This window comes from Acomys minous (genome assembly GCF_964271855.1).
Source record: "Acomys minous genome assembly, chromosome: 13".
In the NCBI taxonomy this organism is placed as follows: domain Eukaryota; kingdom Metazoa; phylum Chordata; class Mammalia; order Rodentia; family Muridae; genus Acomys; species Acomys minous.
This window is the reverse complement of record NC_140495.1, coordinates 56,561,559-56,587,083: the sequence shown is the minus strand read 5'-3', so window position 1 is coordinate 56,587,083 and position 25,525 is coordinate 56,561,559. Positions and strand designations below refer to the sequence as shown.

At 41.0% G+C, this 25,525-nt stretch overlaps 1 protein-coding gene across 2 annotated transcripts in view; it reads left to right on the top strand.

Annotated features, from left to right (window-relative positions):
- EIF5B (eukaryotic translation initiation factor 5B) overlaps positions 1-25,525 on the top strand; it is a 46,055-nt gene that overhangs the window by 11,135 nt on the left and 9,395 nt on the right. Inside the window, exons 2-14 of one of the 2 annotated variants that reach the window (XM_084754123.1) lie at positions 3,176-3,292; positions 3,386-3,470; positions 4,221-4,884; positions 7,391-7,608; positions 7,983-8,133; positions 12,425-12,520; positions 13,379-13,474; positions 14,449-14,523; positions 17,585-17,862; positions 18,775-18,882; positions 19,393-19,503; positions 21,191-21,258; positions 22,282-22,423. In XM_084754123.1, coding sequence (XP_084610249.1) covers positions 3,176-3,292; positions 3,386-3,470; positions 4,221-4,884; positions 7,391-7,608; positions 7,983-8,133; positions 12,425-12,520; positions 13,379-13,474; positions 14,449-14,523; positions 17,585-17,862; positions 18,775-18,882; positions 19,393-19,503; positions 21,191-21,258; positions 22,282-22,423 — 2,209 coding nt within the window. Of the gene's footprint in view, positions 1-3,175; positions 3,293-3,385; positions 3,471-4,220; positions 4,885-7,390; positions 7,609-7,982; positions 8,134-12,424; positions 12,521-13,378; positions 13,475-14,448; positions 14,524-17,581; positions 17,863-18,774; positions 18,883-19,392; positions 19,504-21,190; positions 21,259-22,281; positions 22,424-25,525 lie in introns of both variants that reach the window. The other variant, XM_084754122.1, reaches the window with a different exon arrangement.

Sequence of the window (25,525 nt, the reverse complement as noted above, 5' to 3'; positions counted from 1 at the left end):
ATCTATCGTTTTTAGGCTTATAATGATAGTTTTTACTGTTTTAAATGAATTGAGCACACATTTTTTGAGGTATAAGTGCCATGAAATGCACAGATATCAAATGTACAATCAGTGGGTTAAGTATGTGTCCTTTTGAGTAAAATAGACCATTTCTGTTGCCCAGATCATTGTCTCAGACCCTTTCGTAGGTGATCGTTCTCCCTACAAAAGACTTGCTTAGGAGTCACTGTAGTTTTGTCATTTATCTCAAGTTCTAGGAATCACAGTTGGATCCCCACACGTGCCCATGCTCTTCTCACTGAGCTGATCCTGTGAGTTTACTGTCATCATAGTTTTACCTTTCTAGAGATGCATGTAAGTCGAGTGATACTTTGTAGGCTGTTTTTCCTGACTAGGTTTTATTATTATAGTGACTTTGAGATACTTCTGTGTTAGAGTACATAAATCATTCCTGCCCCTTTTTAATATTCAGTTGTGCGGTTTTGTGTGTGTGTGTCTTGGTTTCTTGAGACAGGGTTTTTCTCTGTAGCCTAGGCTGTCTTGGACTCGCTTTGTAGACCAGGCTAGTCTGGAACTCAAAGAAATCCGATGGCCTCTGCCTCCTGAGTGCTGGGATTAAAGGCCTGTGCCACCACCACCTGGCCAATTTTGCATCTTAATGGTTGTATCTCTTCAGATTTTCTCATTTAATTGTGTTGCTTCTTGATAAAGGCTCGTGGGAAGCTCAGTTATTCTAGGGCAATCCTTCATGTACTTACGCTGCAAATAATTTCTTTAGACTTTGATTTTGTTAGTAGTGTTAATTCTGTTTAAAGAATTAATCTCTTATTTGGAGATTGTTACAGTCATGTACACTTGTAAGAAATAGTAGAATGAATCAGTGTCTGTAAGCTAGGTAGTAACTTTAAACTGAACTGCAATGCCATGACTCAGACGATGATACTGATTAAAGCCACTGGTCATAATCATACATGCTTGGCTGCATTTACACTCCTGTGTGTGTGTATTGTCGTATGCACTATCATTATACCTGTAGCTGTGGTAATGGATATAAAAACCTACAGATACAAATGATAATGTACACCAGTCCTGTGAGTGATGCGCTACCTCAAAATGCCACAGGTTGAAACCTCAAGCCTGCCCCCACTGACACTCCTCCTCCAGTAATGCCTAGTCTTTGCCAAACAGTTCTATTAATTGGGGACCACGTATTCAAAGAAGTGTGTAGTGGAAGTTTTAGTTTCTTTTAAAAACTCAGTTATGTAAACAGGTTTTTGTTTTAATCCCAAGTGTGGGATATGGGACTGCCTTAGCCTGTCCACAGCTGTTAACAGCCTCACGATGCTCCGAGAAGAGTGTGGTCCTGGCCAGCTGCAGTGAGTTTAATTCTGAGGAGGTGTAAGTATCAGAGCACACAAAGGACTCTGAGAGAGACAGGGAGGCCTTGAGGAGATGGACAGACAAAGAAGTCGCCTACTGATTCTGCTGGGCTGCTGGATATCCTGACAGCTGAGATCTAACCAGCTGGAGCTAAGTCTAAAAAGACCTACATCCCCTATCCCTTCTAACCTTCTTTCTCTCCTACTTAGGGTTGGGGGGTTGGAGGGAGGCAGAGGCTTAAGGAACTCCAAATAAAATAGTCAAAAGTAGTGCCTGCATATGCGAGTCTCTGGGGCCTTTCTCATTCAACCCACACACTCCATTAACATATCAGCATGATATATTTGGTATGTTTAAGAAACTGGTATGAATTAATTCTAATGCTGAATTTATTTAGATTTCTTTTGGTTTTACTAACTGTATTAAATCTGTACCACATGTTTGTGGTAATTTTTCTTTAGGCTTATTTTATCTGTGATAATTGATCAGCTCTCACAGTGTCTTGTTGATGTTGGTGATTGACTGAGGCCGTGTTTATCAGGCTTCTCCTCTGCGGAGTCCTATTGTCCTTCCCACATTTAGTCTTTGGAAGGCTGACACTGTGCACAGCCCAGAGTATCAGAAGTGGGAAATTGTGCTCTACCTGTGGAATGTGGAGTTTTGTATACTTTACTTAGCCTTTGCTTTTTACTCATTTGCCCTTTTGCTTCTCTCTCAGCATGAACTAGTGACTATTATTTTATTACTTTGTCCTGTAAGTCAGGTTTCTTTACTGTTTGTAGTTCCGGGCATCAAATCTAAGGTCTCAGCACATAGGGGCAAGCATGCTAGCAACCACTGAACTATCCCACCATCCCTTGACTTAGAATTTAATACCGTGTTTAACTCATTGCTCCAGTTAACGGATGTGCTATTTTCACTGGACATTGGAGTTTGAGGCCAGCCTGAACTATACACAGCAAATCCAAAGTCTTAAAAGTACAAATAATGCTGGAGATGCATGGCATTATGTTTAATCTTCATTATACGCTCAAAGAACACTTTAAAAAACATTCAAGTAAGGCTTATCATATTATACTTGGTGGATGGATGTGGCTGTGTTTGAGTTTACTGAAAAGTCAGAAGCGAAGTGATTTTCTGTTATATCGGCGTTACGAGCGGTGTGCGCTTTAGTCACGCAGCCTTTTGTTGCTCCGTTCTGTGCTTCACTCCATAACATTGTTAGTAGTGTTGAGAGAGTGTCTATCAGTGGGCACCACAGGGCTTGACTTGGAAAGCATTCAGGCGCTCTCAGCTTTTTGTTACTAGCCACAGTATTTCAGACTTGATATCATGCAAATGCAGTCATGTGTTCTATTATTGTAGGCTATTTGTTGCTGAATACAAAGAAGACCCCTCACAGTCTTCTGATGAGACAAGTACAGTTTATGTGAGGGGTGGCAATATTTTGGAAGTGAAGTGCAGCCTTCAACCTCCTCTTCAGAAACTGTTTTAGTGTGAGATTTTGGCAGGGATTCCCTTAGAGCTGCTCTTGGTTATTATCTACATAAGTTATTTCTTTCCCTTCACAAACAGCCTAGGCTGTTTGCTTGGTCATTTTAGAACTAGGGCTCCTGATTCACACCTTTCTGGTTTTGCTCTCAGTGACCTTTACAGAAGAAGACAGAGATCTGATAAGTATGTGCCGTGCTGTCGTGAGAGCTGGATGAGCTTTCTCTGTGCGGCCAACGTGTCTGCTGTGTGCATGAACTGTAGATTGCTGGCTGTTGAGTAACGTTTTGGTCTTTGTTTTAAGTACCAAGGATGATATCGATGTTGGCGCCTTGGCTGCAGAAATAGAAGGAGCTGGTGCTGCCAAGGAGCAGGAGCCTCAGAAGTCAAAGGGGAAGAAGAAAAAGAAGCCAGAGTTTGAGTACGTTTTAAAAGCATTCAGTGTCTCATAGCCTGAGTATTGGAGTCATCTAATGATTCGAGTGCTTCAAAATGTATTTTACTTGTTTTGTAGTGAGAACGATATTCTGAAAGAATTGGAGGAGCTGTCCCTGGAAGCCCAGGGCATCAGAGCTGACAGAGAAGCTGCTACGGTCAAGGTGAAAGAGGCACCTGCAGTCTCCTGCCGACCCGTCTTCTAGTGATGCTTTGGCAGCTGCCTGGTTTGCAAACCTGTGGTTGTAGATATGTAGATAGTTTCTATAAAACAGGTTAAAGGGAGGAACCAAGCTTTCAGAAAAAGCAATATTCTTTAAAGCCTTTGACAAGTAGAAAATCTAGAGGTTCTTAATGTTGTGTTGCCTGTTCATAAAATTGGTACATTTGGGCCAATGATAAAATTTCCCAATTCCAGCTTCAATTGTCTATGTATTTTTTTCATTATTGTTTTGATTTTGAGATGTATGGTGAACATGAGTTGTACACCTAGTGTCTTTTGTGTGGTTGGATTTTTTTCCTTTTTTAAAAAAGATTTTATTTATTTTATGTATATGAGCATTTTGGCTGCATCTATGTGTTGTACACCATATGTGTGCCTAGTGCTCACAGAGGTCAGAAGAGAGGGCATTAGATCCCGTGGAGCTGAAGTTACAGATGGTTGTAAACTGACATGTGGGTGCAGGAACCAAACCTGAGTTCTTTGCAAGAGCAACAGTTGCTCCTAGCTACCAGCTGTCTTTCCATCCCATCCCCATACTTCTTACAGTGTTGTGAAACAAGACTAAAGACATCATGCTTGCATGAAAGGTGCTGAGTAGTGTGCACTGCCGGAAGCACCTGCCCCTGAAGAGGCCCCGTTACTTGTAAGGGGTGACAGCCTGTTGATAGCTCTAACAAGGGATGCTTTTCAGTCTACAGAGAACAATGAGGAAGAGCCTGCCTCAAAACAAGATAAAAAGAAGAAAGGACAAAAAGGCAAAAAAACAAGTTTTGATGACAATGATAGTGAAGAATTGGAAGATAAAGATTCAAAATCAAAGAAGAGTACAAAACCTAAAGTAGAAATATTCTCTGGGAGTGATGATGATAATGATTCTAACAAACTGTCTAAAAAAGCCAAAAAGGCTCAGAAATCAGTTAAGAAACGGGATGGGTCTGAAGAGGATGAAGACAACAGCAAAAGAAGTAAAGAGCGCTCTAGAGCAGACTCTTCTGGTGAAAGTGGCGCTGAGTCGGATGAATTTTTGCAGTCCAGAAAAGGACAGAAAAAAAACCAAAAAGCCAAGTCGGTTCCTAACATAGAGAGTGGGAATGAAGATGACTCCTCCTTCAAAATCAAGACAGTGGCCCAGAAGAAGGCAGAAAAGAAAGAGCGAGAGAAAAAAAAGAGAGACGAAGAAAAAGCAAAATTGCGGAAGCTGAAAGAGAAGGAAGAGCTAGAGAAAGGCAAGAAGGATCAGAGTAGACAGAAGGAGCCTCAGAAGAAGGCCGAGGAGGAAGCTGGGAAATCCAAGGCCACTCCTGATGCCGGCGCTGCTTCTGAAGAGAGAGGAGACATTCCTACAGCTGTGGAAGGTTGGTGAGCACCACAAGTCTCTGGCTCATATCTGTTCTAAGTTGTGATTGTCATGTTGTTGTATTGTTCTGTGGTTTGTCCTTATGTATATGCATGTGTGTGTACACTCTTTTGTGCACATGCGTGTGTGGGTGTACTTTCCTGTGCACATGCATGTGTGGGTATGCTTTCCTGTACATATGCATGTGTGGGTGCACTCTACTGTGCTTGTGTGTGTGTGAATGCACTCTACTGTGCATGTGTGTGTGTGCACTCTCCTGTGCATATGTGTGTGTGGGTGCACTCTCTTGTACATATGCGTGTGTGTACACTCTCCTGTGCATATGTGTTTATGTACGCTCTGCTGTGCACATGTGTGTATGGGTACACTCTCCTGTGCAGATGCATGTGTGGGTGTACTCTCCTGTGCACATGCATGTGTGGGTATGCTTTCCTGTACATATGCATGTGTGGGTGCACTCTCCTGTGCTTGTGTGTGTGTGAATGCACTCTACTGTGCATGTGTGTGTGTGCACTCTCCTGTGCATATGTGTGTGGGGGTGCACTCTCTTGTACATATGCGTGTGTGTGTACACTCTCCTGTGCATATGTGTTTATGTACACTCTGCTGTGCACATGTGTGTATGGGTACACTCTCCTGTGCAGATGCATGTGTGGGTGTACTCTCCTGTGCAGATGCATGTGTGGGTGTACTCTCCTGTGCAGATGCATGTGTGGGTGTACTCTCCTGTGCAGATGCATGTGTGGGTGTACTCTCCTGTGCAGATGCATGTGTGGGTGTACTCTCCTGTGCACATGCATGTGTGGGTATGCTCTCCTGTACATATGCGTGTGTGGGCGCACTCTCCTGTGCTTGTGTGTGTGTGTGAATGCACTCTACTGTGCGTGTGTGTGTGTGTGTGTGTGCACGCGCACACGCTCTTGTGCTTGTGGATATGGAGGCTGATTTAGGTCTCTACTGCCATCACTCTCCATCTTACATTAAAAAAAATATTTCTTTATTTTTTGATATTATAATATCACATCATTTCTCCATTCCCTTTCCTGTTTTTAAACCTTCCTATATACCCCTCTTTGCTCCCTTTCAAATTCATGGCCTCGTTCAAATTCATGCTGGGAGACTCGCAGCAATGGCAGAAACTAAACTCCTACAGTCTCACCAAGACGACTGTCTAATGTGAGTTGAATAGGGACAGCTACAGACCGACACACTGAAGTGGACAGGCCCATGCCTCAGCCTGCACAGAACTACAGGGCAGGCTCTCACGGAACATAGTTTTACTGACTCCACTAGGCTGGCTGACTAGTCAGTGCCAGGATCACTGCCTCTCTCTCCTCCCCTGTATCAGATTACAAATGTGTGTTGCCATGTCTGGCTTTCTGTGTGGTTGCTGGGGAAGTGATCTGAATTCCCCATGTTTGCATGGCAAAGCACTTTACTCATGAAGCCATTTCTCCAAGCTATTTACTGTTACATTACAATTTTCATAAAATTTTATTACGACTACCAGTTTTGTTATTAATGATGACGAAGTGGCCAAAGGAAAAAAATTCCCTCCCAAAATTCACATCAGATGATAACTCTTCTTTCAGTTAAAAAAACAAACAAAAACAAACCTAGCTTAACCTGAGAAATATTAAAGTAAAAAGTAAATTAAGAGACTTAAATTAGTTAAATCACTTACGTGACAATGAACATGATTTTGTTTCTCTTTTTTTTTTAAAAAAAAAAGCAAATTGATTTCATTTGTTTTTATGTGTGGACATGTGTGTGCCACCATGTGGGTAGAGGTCAGAGGACCTTCAGGAATCAGTCCTCCATTTACCATGCCAGTTTCAGGGATCAGGCATGGTAGCTTTCACCTTCCCCTGCTGAGTCATATCACTGGCCCCTGTTCTTTTTGGTAATTGAAATAAAAAAATTGAAATAAATTGATCAGCAATTGAAATCTGAAGTATTCTAGTTGATTGCTTTCTCAGAAAAAAAAAAAAAAGGTTTTCTTTAGATTAGAAAGCTTTTAGTTAAAAAAAAAATTGACCTACATTTTTAACCGCTGAACTTTTATTTGAATTTTGAGGAGAGACACCATCCCAGGAGTATCACAAATTTTTATATCCTCATCATTTTCATCATCCTCATCTAACAGAATGAAATGGCTGTAGCACCTAAATGGGCATAAGCTACTTTGAGCCTTTAGGATTTCAGACATGTGCTGTAGTTTCCAGACAGAGACACCTGACATGCAGTGCTGACAGAGCCTGTGTGTCATCTTGTGTTTATCAGGATGACTCAAAACGGTACTAGCATTGGCAAGTGCCCCAGGGGCCAACTGTGATGTCTGATGAGGTGTTGTAGGTACCTGGGTGTCAGGACGCCATGATGCATGACATTCTAGAGAACTGGTGACAGAAGCCTTGTCCCACAGCGGTCCTTGAATTGTGGCTAGCATTTATTCATTGTCATAGAAATCAACTTGAGTGCTTTGGTTTTATTCTTTTTGGTAGATGACAATGAAGGAGACAAAAAGAAGAAAGATAAGAAGAAAAAGAAAACAGAAAAAGATGAAAAAGAGAAAGAGAAAAAGAAAGGCCCTAGCAAGTCCACTGTTAAAGCTATACAGGAAGCTTTGGCTAAGCTTAAGGAGGAGGAGGAGAGACAGAAGAGAGAAGAAGAAGAGCGGATTAAGCGGCTTGAAGAACTAGAAGCCAAACGAAAAGAAGAGGTATGTTTTCATGAAATTGCGAACACAGACGGTACGTTTTACCTAACTCTGTTCCCTGTAACAGTCTCTAATGTACATCTAAAAAATGAATAGTTACATGGGCGTTTTAGCTATACTAACTGCACTGATGTAAATAATAAGAAAGAAGAGGCACAGGAAAGCCTTGCTTACCTCCCTCCCATGCAGACACTAAGTTAGGCATGTGTTCTGACCCTAGTGTTAAAGAACAATGCCCAACATTTAAACTTTCTCATTTGTAACCGTCCAACATATTTCACATGCATTTTAAGAGTTTTAAAGTTTGTGTTGTTTATTTTAAATTTTATGGTTCATTCAGCTAGTATGTTTTTTATATGCCATATTCTCTTGCTTAGGAACGATTAGAACAAGAAAAAAGAGAAAGGAAAAAGCAAAAAGAAAAAGAAAGAAAAGAGCGCTTAAAAAAAGAAGGGAAACTGTTAACCAAGTCCCAGAGAGAAGCCCGAGCCAGAGCTGAAGTGACCCTTAGACACCTCCAAGCTCAGGGTAAGTATGCAGAGCCTTACACTGACCCGCTCGCCGCAGGCGCTTAGACCTCTGCTGCAGGAGCTTGTGGTACAGGGCTGTGGGGCTGAATCTGGGAAGCTAGGCAAAACTGTAAGGATTAGGTGTTAAGTGCCACTTTATAGGAGAAGGATTTCAGTACTGTGATGGAATTTGTGTGCAAATAATATATTTCTGTGAATTAAACCAAAAGTGAGAACTTATAACCAGTTTTAACCCTTTTCCATTTTTTTTTAACCCCTTTATCTTCTGATTTTTTTCCTGGGATTCTTTGAAGTGAGTCATAGATACATTTTTCCTCCCAGATTATTTGTATATCTAGCAAATAAGATTATTATAATTAACATAAGTAGAATATATATTTTGAGGATGCATGTGTGTGTGTGCACATGGAAGTCAGAGGTCAACACTGAGTATCTCAATTGCTTCTCCACCTTGTGTTTTTGAAACAGCATCTTTGCCTGAACTTGGAGTACGTGGCTGACTGGGCTGGGTGTGCTGTTGCTGGCATTTTTTGCCTGCTTTTCACTGTGAGTGCTGGGGCCTGAGTACACATCCTCATGATTGCCCGGCTGCAGTCTGTTACCTAGTGAGCCAAGTGCTTAGCCCATGAGTTACTTTATTTTTGATTTCTTTGAGTTTTCAATATTTTCCTCTGTCTTGAAATCCGGTTTAAATGGGCTGGTTTAAATCTGGACCCAGATGTGAGCCACAGATTGCATTTGGTTGGTAGGTTTCTCTTTCAGTAGTACCACCGTGTAGCAATGTCAGGATTGATGAGCAGCCCTGGTTACTGTAAATAAAGACTCCCCCCAACCCAGCTTTCTTAAAGGAATCTCAAGCTAAGTGCTTACTTCTTTTCCCCTCCTAACATTTCAAAATACTCAGTGTCTGACAACCTTCAACGGTGTCCCTTGAGCTTAATTTTGGTTTTTTTGTTTTTGTGAATGTATTAATTTAATTTAGTGGACATAGTTGATTTTATCTCTTGAAGTCATAGTGCATTTGATACTCTTTATAGCATCTCCCTCCACCCCAAGCGGAAGTGCCCAGTGTTAATTGATTTCTTCCTTCCAGGGTTGCTCGTGTTTTTGTTGTAGGTTTGGAGTCAGCTATTTATTCAAAGAGCCTTGGTTCCTGTCCTAGTTGATGGTGTTTAAAGATGACAAATTGTTCACATAATTGTGTTTCTAATTGATAAGACTAAAAGTAGTGTTTTTGCTCTTGAGAAGACTTCTTTCTGGGTAGTCCCTTAATTTCTTCCTTATATGCCTTAAACTTTTATCCAGTAGTCATGTAAGAGATTTAGTTACAATTATATCAGTAGTTACTGATGCTGTGCTGACCTTTGACAACGCTTTCCCCCACAGAAGTCTTATCCTTTGAATCCTGTCAGACAGGAAATGGTGATGCATTGAGCTTAAGCATTATGCTGAACATTCAGAGTTTAAATTTTTTTTAATGAACTCTTTATTATGTTTGTTCCTAGATTTTAGAAAATGTATCGTTAGCTGAGGATATAGCTTTAAAACCAGTGGTGTTAGAGGGTATATTTGCACATCAAAAATGAGATGTTACTGGTGGTTATCTAGAAAGCTGAAGGCCCTTAGAAGATATTTAAGTGGAACAGGAAGAGAATAATTTTCCAGACTCAGAAATGCTGTTTTATTGGAGTAGCCAGAAATGCTGTTTTATTGGAGTAGCCAGAGATGTAATTAGATGGAAATTAAGGTTTTAATCTAATGATGTGAATCTTTGCAATAAAAGACCCATCAGTGTTGTCTCACCATATTCTTGAAAGGCAGCTCGCTAATAGAGATGAGTTGCCACACCCATTACCCAGAACAATATAGAACTCATTAAATCAGAATGTGCTTTTGGATATCTGTGGGGAGGGGAGCAGGTGTGTTCTGATAATATCTATGAAAATTGTTCCAGGTTGTGAGTCAACTGCTGAGCTCACACAGGAAAGAGCTCTTGGAGAGCTTGAGTGTGATGTCTTGGTTTGCTAGCACAGCTGAGTGCATAGAAGTCCTGGCTTGATCACAAGTGTAGTAATTAAAAGCCCTATCTAAAGAGCAGTCGGTTCAGTAAGTCTAGGGTGGTATTGCACCTGCAGTTTTCTCCTTTGGCCTAAGCTGTTTACCTGGTGTATACGGGCTGCTCGGCAGGGAGGCTGTACTGTGTACTTTTGTGGCCTCTTCTTTGTTATCAGGGTTTCAACACTGATCTTTGCAATCCTGGCCTGTATCAGTACCTACATATTTAAACATAGTCATACTTTTTTTTTTCTTTTTCGTTTTTGAGACAGGATTTCTCTATGAGACAGGCTTTCCTGGACTTGCTTAGTGGATTAGGCTGCCCTCAAACTCACAGAGATCCGCCTGCCTCCCGAGTGCTGGAATTAAAAGGCATGTGCCACCGTGTGTGGTCACATATTCATACTTTGAAAGTTAAAAACATTGTAACTTTTATTTTTTTATTTCATTCAAAACCTATGTCATACAATCCTGCTGCTGTTTGTATCATAAAACTCTGAGAGGGATACTGAGTGTCTGTTTGACAGGAGCAGAGAAGAGGCTTGTAACATGGGAGTGTTTGTAGGTCTGTACCAGTAATGGTAAACTGAGAGGAGTGTATAATGTTACAAATGAGATTTGACTGTGGTCTGCTCTACTGTCTCAATTTAACAGTACGTCTTTACTTCCTTCATTTGGGAGGCAACATTAAAACAATACAAATGATAACCACAGCAGTCCTGCTCTGATCTTCTGGCTGCTTCTCTTTTTGTGGCTCGTTAGTCTTCACCTGAGCTCTCTCTTTCTGCAACCCATCTCTCTCTGTTACCGTCCTGGTAAAACTGCCTCCTCTCTCTGAAAAACTGCCTGTTAAGTAGCTTTGCTTTCACCTGTTTTCTCGTGAGAGTTGGGTGTATCCTATTTTGTCAAGACATCTCTGATTTGTTACTTTTTCTGCTATTCAATTAGATATCACTTTCAAACATGAATGATTCCTTCTACCAACTAACTTTACCTTTATTTGGGTATCACCATACCTGGATCTGAGCTTTCCTTTACCTGATACTTGCTCTATACCATGCTGTCCTTGAACCTCAGGTGTGTTTGCCTCTGTCTCCTGGATTAAAGGGGTGTTTGTATTCCAACTGGATCACAGAGACCTAGAAGGTCTTTGGATGTGATCTCTTGCCAGAACAGTCATGTTCTGAATTAACATTCCTGTATACCTCCACGTGTGTCCTGTGGCATTGTAGACACCTATATACATACAAATTAATATAAAGGAACCCATAAAAGGAAGGAGAATTCACAAACACCTTCCTTTCTTCATATTTTATAAAAACCATTGAACTTATATAAAGATCTTTTACTTAGCAGTTGGAAGCATATTCCTTTTTAACAATAAATTGTAAACAGGAAAAGAATTCTCAGTCTAAGTCCACTTGAGAGAGCAGCCGACAGTTTTAAACAAAATTAAGCACATACGTAACTTCTGTCTCATTCAAGAGAAATAACTCGGGAAGAAGCCTGTGGGTGATATTTACCTCTGTGTGGGTAGTGAGCCGGTACAATACAGGAACCTGGCAATTAAAAGGTGGAATGCTGGGCCATGGTTGGTGGCAGTCACTTTAAGCCCCAGCACTCTCGAGGCAGAGGTGGTTGATCTTGTGAGTAGGTTAGCCTGGCCTACTCAGTGTAAAATCCTGTGTAAAATAGAATAAATTAAAAAGATGAAGTGCTAACGATTCACATATCCATGCTGATGACAAGAGCCAGACTGAAGATATCACTTATTATTTGACATTTTGGGAGAAGCTGAGCAGGATGGTTAGAGCAGATGAGTGAGCTGAGGCTGAGGAGGTCTGACTGAGACAGTGCACCGTGCCAGAGCTGCATTGTTCCTTCATGGCGATGCTGTTTGCAAGGCCTGTGCACTGGTTGGCTCTTCGTGTGTTTAAATGTGAATATGCAGACACCCTATGCAGAATCCAGGTTTGTCTAGGATGCTCTTTTGTAGTCTAATAACGTGTGTATCTTTGAATTGAATAAAATAATGTCTTTTAAGATCCTTTCCTTTTGGAAGTGCTGAGATGAACCAGGGTCTCACCATGAGGTCCACATTGACCTCGCACACAACAGGTAGGGTCCTTCCCCTCCCAGGTGCTGCCTTGCCTCCTACTTTATATACTGTCCCTCCAGTATCAAGTAAAACTTAACAGTGCAAACCTTATGTTTTCCTCTTTTTACTCCCTCAGGCGTTGAAGTGCCATCAAAAGACTCATTGCCAAAGAAAAGGCCAATTTATGAAGATAAAAAGAAGAGGAAAACACAACAGCCAGAAAATAAAGAAGGTTTGTATATGAACTAGCCTTTGTTTTAGAAAAGATTCCATGTGCCTTTTCCTCACAACTTTCAACATTAACTATCTTTGTGCAAGCATGCATATATGTAGGGTGCTAGGGACTGAGCCCAGCACCCTGCTGAGCCAAAGGGGCTCTGTTAGTTGGCTTTATTCCCAGCCCTGGAACTGCATTTTCCTATCCATTGTTTGATTCTTATGAGACAAAAGAAAAAGCACTTTCAAGGTTAGAGAAGAGGGCTCAGTAGCTGTAAGAGTACTTGCTGCCTCGTCATGAGGACCAGAGTTAGCATCCTAACACTGGGGAAACAAGCTGGGAACCCCGCCGATTCTTGTAACCCCAGCTCCCAGGATCCAGTGCCTTTTCTGGCCCACACGTGGGTGGTGTGCATTGTTATTCACACACATCAGATAGATCTTCAAAAATACTTCAGGTGTTTTGTTCTGTTTTGTTTTGTTTTTTGTTTTAAAGATAAGGTTTCTCTTTGTAGCCTTTGGCTCTCCGAGACTGGCTTTGCAGACTCGGTTGGCCTTGAACTCCCAGAGATCTGCCTTCCTCTCTCTTCTCACGTGCTGGGATTGATTACAGGCCTGCACTGCCGTGCCCGGCGTGTCTGTGTCTTATTATGTGAGTAGGTACCGTTGAATATGAAGAACAAAGTATACAGTATTTTTCTTCTTGCTCTGTGATTCTACTTTCTGCCTTAGCTGAAGCTGATTTCCTTTATAAGTGCTATCAAATGTTTCCCAGACTTAGGAAGACACGTGTGGTTACGTCAGGGAGTCTTACACTGTACAGAGTAGAATGTTCGGAGAGAAATTACAGACTGCACTTTGTGCTCCTGTTTAGCATCTGAAGGTTTGGAAGTAAGTGCTGCTGTGGAAGCTGTGGAGCAAGGAGTGGCAGACAAAGAAGAGACACCTCCTCCTCCTGCTGTTGAACCAGGCCAGTAACATCAGGTTCTCATGAACTCCTCTCAGACAGCGCTCTTGTCTTGTATGTTGTCGTCACTGAGTAGTTTGGAGCCAACTAAATTACTGGCTTCAGTGCTTTTCTCTGTCAATCATTTTTTGAGTCCATCTCTTTTCATTTCTACTTTGACAAAATATCCAAGCAATACTTGAGTCAGTTTGGTTTCTTTTTAGTAGTGTCAGTAAAATGTCTGTGAAAGACAATGAAGGGTTTTGGGATTTCTTTATTTATGGATCAAATATCTCTTTAGCCTTAAGTTTTTACATTTATGCTTTAAAACAAATTGGAAATACCTTAGAACACTTTAACAACCACAAAAAAATACATTTTGAAACCCTAGAGGTTGGTTCCTACTTATTAATCTAAATGTGTTCAGCTTATTCATTTATTTGTGTGTGTGTGTGTGTGTGTGTGTGTGTGTGTGTGTGTGTGTGTGTGCGCGTGTTCATGTGTACATACAGCTTGTACAGGCTGGCAAATTTTTTTGGCATTTTTCTTTTTTAGCTAAATATTGTTGATGTTTCTAATTTAATTTATTCAAATATAAAATGTGGTTTTAAGTTAATAATGCATATTGAAACTATATTAAAAATAGTAAAATGGGGCTGGAGAGATGGCTCAGCAGCTAAGATCACTGTCTGCTCTTCCAAAGGTCCTGAGTTCAATTCCCAGCAACCACATGGTGGCTCACAACCATCTATACTGAGATCTCGTGCCATCTTCTGGCCTGCAGGGGTACAAACAGGCAGAGCACTGTATACATAATAAATAAATCTCTTATAAGTAGTAAAATGTTGAGTCATAGTCAGTTACAGCATGCTAGGAATATTGAAATAATAATGCCAAATAAAACAGTCAGATAACCTTTTTTTGTAATTGAACACTTCTGAAAGCAGCTGCTTGCTCTCCAGTCCTCTCTTGTCTGAAATACCAACTTGTCCTTACAGAGGAAGAAGAAGAAACTGAGGATCCTGGGTTAGATGACTGGGAAGCGATGGCCAGCGATGAGGAGCGAGAGAAAGGTAGCTCATGAGTTCCTATTAATAGGTCCACTGATCATATACCACATGTGTCCTGAATCCTGAATGCGTGTCCAGAAGGTCATCTCTAAGGGGTAACTGCCTAGAGCACTGTCCAGACAGTGTGGTATGAGTGCCTTGTCACTAAAGCTCACGACACAGCCAACAACACGGGCACAGATTGCAGCGGTTCCTGTTCAACGGTGAATAAGATGTGAAGTGTTGTCTTTTATGACTAAAGCCCCCCCCCTTTTAAACTTAATCTATTACTGTTTTCTCTCATAATTTTGACAATGTTAGCTCTTTGATTTTTAAGATCTTTTCTCTTTTTTTTAAACTAAAATTTTTAGTTAATCATGGTCTTCACCAAAGTCTGTTAAGTTTTGATATTAATATATTTTAGTTTCCAGTATTATATATTTTACCTAATTTATTTATTGTGTTTTTAACCTATAGAATGTGGTAACCAGAGAATACCCACAATTGACTGATTGCCACCCCCCCCCCATGTGTGTGTGTGTGTGTGTGTGTGTGTGCATTGAACCCAGGGCTTTGCATTAACTAGGCATTCTACTACCACTGAGTTAGTTCTCACTATAGAAATACAGTGGCTCGTGCTTTACAAGCCAATGTGTCCTTATATATCTTGTTTTCAAATGTGATAAGCAGCTATTTAGTCTGTAGAAGCTTGTTGTCTTGGTTTTTGTATTGGTATTAATAGTTGTTGATTATTTTGCTCAAGACTTTATTATTCTGAGAGTTTTTGTGTTTAAGTATGAGTACACACATGCATGCATACTCTCCTACGAGCCTATGTATTGAAAAGGTCTCCCATAGTGAGTATAGATTGTCTGTTTTCAGAGTTGTTAATTTTTACTTTATGTATTTTGATTCTATGTTTTCAGGTGAATACAGTCTTAGATCTTTCTGATGGATTGGGCCTTCTATTAATATTTCCAAGTAGTGGCTATTGCCATCTGAAGTATTTGAGCTAAGCCACTCTCAACTTACATAACTGTTTTCTGTCTGTAGTATTCTCCTTATGGCTTTAAATGGCTTTGCCCTAGTACATTATTATGACTTATCAAAAATAGAGGTGTGTTTCCCAGGTTTGGAATCTGAGAATTCAAGATCATGGAACTGACAGTGGTGGTGGCATGGAGGGCCCTCTCCTCTCCAGGGAGGTGCTGTATTGTTGCCCCCTTCAGGGGGAGGAGCACTGCTGTCACTTGGTGGGAGAGTTGAGTAAAGTGTTTGCATTAGTCACCTCAGCAGTACAGAGCGCTGATGGCTTTGCTTTCCCTCTCAGTAGCACTGCATTTAGCCCATAGCTAGCACAGTTTCTCAGTACAGTTTACCTGACTATGTTGCAGCGGTGCCATTAGCACCTGTAATTAAAGAAGTACATTGGCCTTTAAGCTTTTCATTTTCATTCCTACGTCTGTTTCTAACAAAATAGTTTTATAACCATCTTGTGGATTGTTGGATTTTGTTATTCCTCCTAGTTCATTCTCGGCTCCCGCGCTTTTCTAATTCTCTGTTTTACACAACTTTTGAGATACAATCCTATTATCCATGTCAGGTGTTCTAGAACTTGCTGTGAGCCAAGGTCTTTCTGCCTCTACTTCTCAGGGCATAAATTTTTCATTAAAAAATTTTAAGACAGTATCTGTACCTAGTCTGGCCTCAAATGTGAGACTCCCTCTGCCTTGGCCTCTGAACGCTGGGATTATAGGAGTGTGCTATCCTGACTGGCTTAATTTTAAAAAAATATGCTATTAGAGGTTTAAAAAAAAAGATTTATATATATGAGTGCTCTTTCTGCATGTATGCATGTATGCTAGAAGAGGGCATTAGATCCCAGTATAGGTGGTTGGGAGCTATCATGTGGTTGCTGGGAACTGAACTCAGGACCTTTGGAAGAGCAAACAATGCTCTTATCCACTGAGCCATCTCCGCAGCTGCTATTAGAGACGTTTAACTTGCACATTTCAACTAACAGTGCCACCTTCTTTCCATACAACTTTAGAGTACTTGAGCATTTATGCGACTACCAATATGTATGCCATTGCTTTTTTTCTTTCCAAATTCTGTTGTTGTTGTTGTTTTTAACCTCTGTTATTTGTTCTTATTCTTTATTACATAGTAGATTATTTCTCTGGCTAGAAGAAATTTTACTGTCTTTTCATTTTTCTTCCTGCTTTAATATCACCCTTTAATTTTGCATCGTTTTTCCTTTTTGACTCAGGGTCTTAGGTATTTCTGGTTTGTCTTGAAGCATAGAAAACTGAGGCCCTGTGTCAAAAGGGAAAAAAATACCATTTTTGGAGAATTTCAGATGTGGAGACTTTTAAATTAAGGGTACTCAGTCTGTACACCAACATTCTGTATAACAAATGCATGGGCTCATTTCATTTTAGATGATCAGTCAGTGGGCAGTATGTTTATAGTTTACTCACTGTTACTTCTAAGGTATAGAATTTTATCCCACAGTAACAGTATTAGAACCCAGTGTTGGCCACTTATCCCTTCCTCGCCTTCCCCACTTCAGTCTTGGCAGGTCTGGACTTGTAATGTCTGGCTGTTAGCACTGCAGCAACTCCAGATTTTTTTTTTAAATCAATTAAACTTTTTATTTTTTACATATACATTTATATTATTATACATATATACAATAAACTACCTATAACAAGAAGAACCATGACACAATAGGAACTATATAAATGTTACATTCTTAGGGTTTTGGCTATTTGTATTTGGCAACTCCAGATTTTAGCTGCTGCTTCCAGATTCATCAAAGTAGCCCAAGGAGAAAGCAGTGGTCAGCATTGTACTCAGCTGTCCATGGTGTCCTGCTGTAGGTCCTGGCATATTGCTGCCTCAGACTTCATTATAATAAAGATAAATATTTGGTATTTATGATATACAAAGCGTATGTAAGGCAGCTGCTGTAATTAGTGTCTTCTCACTTATTTTTCCTCATATATATAGTCTCTATTCTTTTGATATAAATCTGATGTTAACTTTCATTTATTTTGAAATCAATTTATTTTTCTCAAAGAAGGAAATACAATTCACATAGAAGTAAAAGAAAACCCTGAAGAAGAGGAGGAGGAAGATGAAGAAGAGGAGGAGGAAGAGAGTGAGGAAGAGGAAGAGGAAGGAGAAAGTGAAGGCAGTGAAGGTGATGAGGAAGAAGAAAAGATGTCAGATGAAAAAGATTCAGGGAAAACGTTAGATAAAAAGCCAAGCAAAGATGTCAGCTCAGAATCTGAATATGACTCTGATGACGACCGAACTAAAGAAGAGCGGGCTTATGACAAAGCGAAGCGAAGAATTGAGGTGCTTGTCTCTGCTCTCTTCCCCTCCAGTCCTTGTGGTCATTGGGTTGGAGCTGAAGGCTGAGTCAGTGCTTTAAGAAAGTACTAGTGTGACTAGTATCTCTAGTTCTGTAATGTTGAACCAAGGTGTGTTCTTGACGTTGGTCTAACCCAGGAGCTTCCCTTCCTTACTTAGACAAGATGTAGCATGCTTCATCAAAATCGTTTTCATTTATTCCAAATGTCAGTGTCCTCTGTGCATGGTTGCTTACAGATGCTTGGTGTCTTGAGCATTGCCGTCTTATCAGGCAGATGCTTGCCTGGAGTGTCTAGCTGGTCAGTGTAAGTAGCTGATCCCAGTTGTTGAAATCTGGAGTGCTGATGAAGCTTCTTTGCTTAGTTGTTTTTATTTTATTTTATTTTTTCGTTCTTTGAAGACAGGGACTTGCTAGGTAGCCTCACCTTCTGAGTGTGAGGATTACAGGATATGCTATCACATCCAGTGTTTCTTCTGTTTAGAAAAGTACATGTGCCTAGTTAGCCTTTTGTATTTTTTCTAGTTAATACAGGGAGTGGAGATGTGACTTAGTAGGTTAGGTGCTTGCTGCACAGACGTAGGATTGAATTCGACTCCCCTCCCCTGAGTGAAGTCAGGGCACAGTGGAATGCGCCCGTAGTGTAGTGCTCAGGTGGTTAGAGGGTCGTGAACTCAGGTCACCTTCCACTGCACAGCAAGGTAGAGGTCAGTCTGGGCTTGTAGGAGCCCTGTCTCTCAAAAAGAGACAGATAAGTAGAAAGCAGTTTTGTGTGGTCTATAGCCAAAGTGCAGGGATAGAATAGCCTGTAACATCTTTGAGCCACAGGAAAGTAGAAGAGATGAGCCTAGGGGAGGACTTGAAGCAAGATGTAATTTGTGATTTCCTCCCACTTCTAGAAACGACGACTTGAACATAGTAAAAATGTAAATACAGAAAAGTTAAGAGCCCCCATCATCTGTGTGCTTGGACATGTGGACACAGGGAAGACAAAAATTCTAGATAAGGTAAGAAAATATGGGCATTCATATTACTTGAAAAATCAGTAGTACCCTGAAAAGCTTTAATGTCACAGAGCACGGAGGGCCTATAAATCTGCTATCTCTGTTTCCTTGCATGCAAGAGGGATTAGGAAATAGACGCTGATAAAGGAAAATGGCTTATAGAGCTCTTTACAAGTTGGCCGAATGGGATCATGGGGAGGAAAATGGGGGCCATTTTTGAAAGAGGGAAGTGGTTTTGTGTGATGCCATGTAATCCCACTTTTTTCTAGGGCATGAAAAGTTCTTTGTTCCTGGCCTCCTCCTTTGATAGGTACAGACTGGGGAGCCTTGTATTCTTTTAAGATCGGCTTCAAGGTCAGAGACAGGAGGCCCACACATGTTCTCTTCTCTCAGAGCTTTGGTCACTGGAATACAAGAGCTGTCTACAAAGAATGAGTTGCCAGTTTCTTACTCATTGCCCTTTCATCATCTTCCATGCCACAATACCAATCTCAGTTTGTTGTCTTCTCATAGCTCCGTCACACGCATGTCCAAGATGGTGAAGCGGGCGGTATTACACAGCAGATTGGTGCCACCAATGTTCCTCTTGAAGCTATTAATGAACAAACTAAGATGATTAAAAATGTGAGTTGCTTTACATGTTATTGTTTTGTTGACATAAGAAACAGCTCCCACTTCAAAAAGCACAAGATAGTTTGTTTTGAAACCGATTATTTAGTGAGCATGGCCCAGGAACACAGCTTCAGGTTACACTGAATGTCAGGTTCCAGCTCGGTCGCATTTAATGAAGTTTTTATAGTAATTGAACGAAGTCATGAATCAAATGCTTTTCAAATACAGTGATAGAAGAACTAGGTATGAGAAACGCCTCCTATAACCCCAGGCTCTCTGACAACTGTGGAAGCTTTGGGCACATTCCCAAAGGATTTACTTAATAGTCAACTTTGAGCCCCCCCTGTTGGCCATTTTCACCTAGATCCTGCTCTGCCCCTTCTCACCTAGATCCCGCCCTGCCCCCGTCTCAGGGTGCCCATTGTTCTGGATGCTCATAGTTAAAAGCTGATCTCTACACATATGTGAAAGGTGTCAGGTTTGGGGCTTAAGGGGACTGCCGAGATAGGTCTTTTTAAATAGAAGATTTGTAAGAAGAGTCATGGCTCCATAGAGAGGGCCTGTTTGAGGAACCAAGGGGCTTTTGAGGGGTGCAAAGATCTGGTTCCAGTTATCTAAGGCTCAAAACCAAAGGATTGTAAGTAAACACGGAAATAAATAAAGGAACAGCAGCATATATTACATGCAGGATTTATAATCCTAATATTGATGTCTGAGTCAGGAGGATTACTGCACGTTGAAACCGACCCTGTGTGTCCAGGGCCAGCTCACCACCTACCACTGTAGAGTGAGTGAGTGAATCAGTGGTTACTATATTCTGGTACATTGTCCAGGTAATCCAATGCTAATGTTTAAAGCAGGATGTACATTTATTAACAGTTTTTATCCATTTGGTTAATATTATTAAAATACTATTTTGAGATAGTTTTGGTACTTTAGATTTGCTTAAAAATGGACTAGTTTTTTTTTTTAAATGTGTGTTTGTATGCAGGTGTGCTGCACATGCCATGTGGGGACAACTTTCAGTTGATCTGGTGATCAAAGTCAGTAGTTCAACAGGCTTGTGCTGAAAATGCCTCTAGCCGCTGAACCATCCAGCCCCAGATAAATTCTGTAGAATCTGAGTCTTTTTGTTACTGTTGTTTGTGATAGGGTTTTCCTGTGTAGCTGTCCTGGAACTCACTCTGTAAACCAGGCTGTCCTTGACCTCAGAGACCTGCCTAAGTGTTGGGATTAAAGGCGTGTGCCACCATCGCCTGGCTAAGTCAGCTTTTGTAGATACTGCAGGTGCCGGCTGCACTCTGCCGTTTGTATCAGATTTTCTTAAACTACTTAGACTTACATACAACTTCCAACAAAAATGATTTTCTTTTCTGTGAACCCTATTTTATTATGTATGTGCATCTGTATGTATGTGGCTGCCCATGGAGGCTGAAGGGCCCTGGGTCCTCTGGAGCTGCTGCCACAGGGGTGTGAGTTGTGTGGTGTGACTGCTGGGGTCAAACTGGAATCTTCTGCATCAGCGAGTGCTCTAAAGACTGCGCTGTCTCCATCCCTACTGTGCTGTTTGGGTCTCTTTTAAGATTATTCCTTTGGAAGAAGGAAGTCGTGATGCTTTCAAGTTTTGGGAATTGTTTTGTAAAGAAGCTTTCATTGTTTTGACTTTCCTTAAACTCTACGTTTTTCTCTACATTTTTAGTTTGACAGAGAGAATGTCCGGATCCCAGGAATGCTGATTATTGACACGCCAGGTCATGAGTCTTTCAGGTAGGATGTGACACGCCTTTTGTCATCACAGACACTGCATCACCAGTGATCCTAAACATTAACTTTGAATAGTTCCTTTGTATCTGTAGTGTCATAATTAACCTTTTCATCATCATTGATTTTATAGTGTTTCATGTGTTTTCTTGGCTTTTACAAAAGAAAATGTTTTATAGTTAGTGTCCCTTTTTGTGAATTCCTGCTCTAATTTCTGCAGACCATTACAAAGGGTATGTTGTTTTCACTTCACTATGTACATACGTACACACACACACACACACACACACACATACACACACACACACACACACACCACATACCCCTCTCTCAGATGAACTTTTAGCACTAATTTATCCTAGCAGACTCAGTTTTTGTATCTCTCAGGTGAGTGTTGGGCAAATTAAGGAATGATGCATCTCCATAATGCATACACGTTGGCCCGCATCTCCTGCCCCGCATCTCCAGGGTACAGCTGAGGTTCTGGGATAGATGAGGAAGATTGGGTCTATGCTAGGTATAGCCAGACTCTTCCGTGCTTGTCACCTTTGACAGTGTGGTATATAACAGCGGCTCACAGCATTCACACTGCTGGTGTTCCAGTGAGTCCCCTTTCCTGGTGTGCCTGACAGTGGTCATCTGTTACATTTCCATGTACTTTCCAGTTAAACATTCTAAAAGTCTGAGGTTCAAAATGTCCCAAATCTGAAACTTACGGTGAGCATCATATCTGTTCTTAGAAGGGTTTGATTTGGATTTTTAGGTCAGAGATGGCTGTCCTGTGGATGTATCCTAGAAGTGATGCTGTGTGTTCAAGAGGATTGTATGATCTGCATTGCAAATGCTGTGCTGTTTTCTGCCACCAGACCATCCTCAGTTCTGCACTGTGTGGTGCTCACAGTCAGCCAGTCCCCTGCAGAGCCAGAGGCTGTGCTTCTTCTCTTGTCTCCTTAGGATTTACAGGGAATTTAAACTTAAAGAAAAATCTTGCACAGATTTCCACTTATATGCCTTTTTCTTTTCCGACAGTAACCTGAGAAACAGAGGAAGCTCCCTTTGTGACATTGCCATTTTAGTTGTTGACATTATGCATGGGCTAGAGCCCCAGACAATTGAATCTATCAACCTCCTCAAATCTAAAAAATGTCCCTTCATTGTTGCACTTAATAAGGTAAGCCCTCAATTTGAAAATAATTTTTTCTAAGACTTTATTTTTAATTAGAGTGTGTGTCTCTGTGCGGGTTTGTACATATGTGAATGCTGGTGTCCAATGGTTCCAGACAAGAGTGACTCCCGTGGGGCTGGAGTCGCAGGTGATCGTGAGTTACCTGACATGGCTGCTGGGGACTGAGTTGGTTCCTCTTGCAAGGCAGTGTGAGCTTTTAACTGCTGAGCCATTTCTATCCCATGTTCTGACTTGAAAGATTTAAAAGAACATTTCATATTACGTATCTGCCCACTCATATTTATCACAGAACTATTTGTAGCCATCAATGGATGAATAGATAAATAAAATATGCCATATGTACAAAATGGAATATTACTCAGTCACGAGGAAGAATGAACTGGGGATGGAGCTCGATGGTAGATTGCTTGCATGACATACACAGCCAGACCATCACTCAGTGCTAAGAATGAAAAGATTCCATTTTCAGGAGAATGGATAGAGCTATAGAGCTGAATAGTATCATGTTAGGAAGACAGACACATTAGAAATGCTACTTTTTTTCATTTACAGATTCTAGATTATTCATTTATTCATTTAATGTAATTTTTATTTTTGGTTTTTCAAGACAGAGTTTCTCTGTGTAGCCCAGGCTGTCCTGGAACTCACTTGGTAGATCAGGCTGGCCTTGAACTCTCGAGTCCCACCTGCCTCCTGAATGCTAGGATTAAAGGCATGTACCACTACCACCCTGCTTAGATTTAATTATGAGAAAGCAAAAATAGAAGAGGAACTGTTTAGGAAAAAGAATGGAATCAAGTGAGGAGACGACAAGGAAATAGGGAATGGGGAATTTGTTTAAAGTATATTATATACTTGTATGAAAATAAGATACTCATTTTATGCATTAATACTTAATTCTCATTAATATATGCTATTTTTAAAAACAAGATAGAAATCTAGCATAACATGTAAAAAATGCTGACTTAAAAAAAATCCTTGTGTCTGTGCCAGCTTTGACAGGACTGTAGTGTGTAGTGTGTGATCTTCTTGGTTGTTAGTTTATTATTAGTACAGCTACCCCTCCCCCATGGTGTTAGCTGGACTGTAACTTTGATTTAAAAAAAAAAAAGGTTTGTTTTTTTACTCAGGATAATAGGGTCATATTCTATTATCTGGCAGTACCACACTTGATCAATTACTACTGTAGCATATATGGCTTCTAGTTCCCAGTTACTTATTAGTGAGGTAGAGATGGTCATTTGTGTATAGTCATTTATTTTTGTTTTAAGTAAATACTTAGGAATAGAATTGCTGCATCATACATATGGATGGATGTTCAATCTTTGAGAGACCAGTTTTTCCAAACAGAATCATTTTGCATTTCAGCCGGGTTGTATCTGCTCTAGAGTCTCTCGACAGCCTGCTGGCAGCGCTCTGGGGCTGCTTGTGGGTTTTGCCTGTTTCGAGATATGATCTCATCTGAGTTTGTGACTCTTCTGTCTCAGCCTCAGCGTGTCATCACATCTTGCTGTCAGTTTGTGAATTTGTGCCTCTCAGAGAATTACCTTTTAAAAAAACAACCCCCCCCCACACACACCTTTAAAGATTTAGTGTGAGGTGTGTGAGTGTACCCGAGTGCAGGAATCCTAAGGCACTGGCTACTCTGGAGCTGCATGTACTGGCACTTGTGAGCTGGGAACTGAACACAGGTTCTCTGCAAGAGCAATAGGTGCTCCTTACATCTGAGGAGTCCCCCTCCCCCTTTCTTTTTTTAAGATAAAATTTCCCCTCAGTAGCCCCAGGCTGTTTTTGTGCGCAAGTGCTGCTATGCCCAACTTCCACAGTAAGCAATGCTGGGATGATATTGTTACTTTCATTTGGGAAAAGAAAATACTAATTTATTCATCTTGTGTTTGCCCTTGATCTGCTCATTGTACAGAAGAATGTTGTTGAACATGTGTGTGGGGATTTCCAGATCCTATTGCATTGCCTTTGATCAGAGGACACGCGCAGCAGGAGGAGTCATTATTCTGGCTATGTCAGTGTTCTGTGGCTGGCTTTGATGGGGCTGTTTCACTTGACCGTCATTTCTCTGTTGTCACTGATCTGTGGGACTGTTGCAGGGGCCTTTCAGTCTCCAGCTGCGCTTTCCATTTGTCTCCTAAAGTTCTGTGCATTTTCACTTAGTGTATTTTGAAGGTATCTAAGGTACACATAAGATTGATTATTGAGTCTTGCTGACATGTTGCTTTTATGTTTTTATGAGGTCTTTCACCCTCTAGTCTTGTGTAATAGTAGTGTGGCTACTTCCCTTTCCTTAGGATTGCATGCATAAATCTTTATTGCCTTCCTTGTTTCACATTTGAGATGCCTTCTTTGTACACAGTGTGTTTGTCTTACTTGTCCAAAGTACTAATCTTTCCCTCTAAGTATCAGTCGTCTGCATCCATTGCACCTGTCGGCACAGTGCTATCTCACAGGAGCTTGTTTTCTTTTCCACGTTTTCCTCCCCTTTAAACATTTGGCTGTTTCTTAGTATCACATCTTATTGTCAACACTGGGATACCAAGCTCTTTGTGTAGTTTGCCACAAAGTAGCCTTAGGTTTGCTTTTTAAACTTGACTGCTGCTCTACATTCCTTTTGAAGTTGTAAAAACCTTACAGCTCTTCCCTTTCTCCTGTCCTTTTTGTTGTTGCTCTTTTTTTTTTTTTCTCTTGAGACAGAATTTCTCTGTGTAGCCTTGGCTGACCTGGACTAACTTTGTAGACCAGGCTGGCCTCGAACTCAACAGTGATCCACCCGCTTGCCTCTGCCTCCTTGAGTGCTGGGATCACAGGTATGCACCACTCTGTAGCTCCTTTTTTATTTACTGTAAACCCACAATTTATTATTTTCAATTTAATTGCTCAGTTCAGTCTTTTAAAATAGCAAAACAGGGCCTCAAGAGCTCCTCCAGGGATCTGTGAAAGCCTCTGCCCTCCTCAGGCCCTTGCATTCATGCGCACACCCCCTCACAGACAGACACAATACGAGTAAATGTTAAGACAATAAAACAACAGACTCAGTCTTGGTGTTTTATACCCACAGTTACCGCGGGGCTGTTT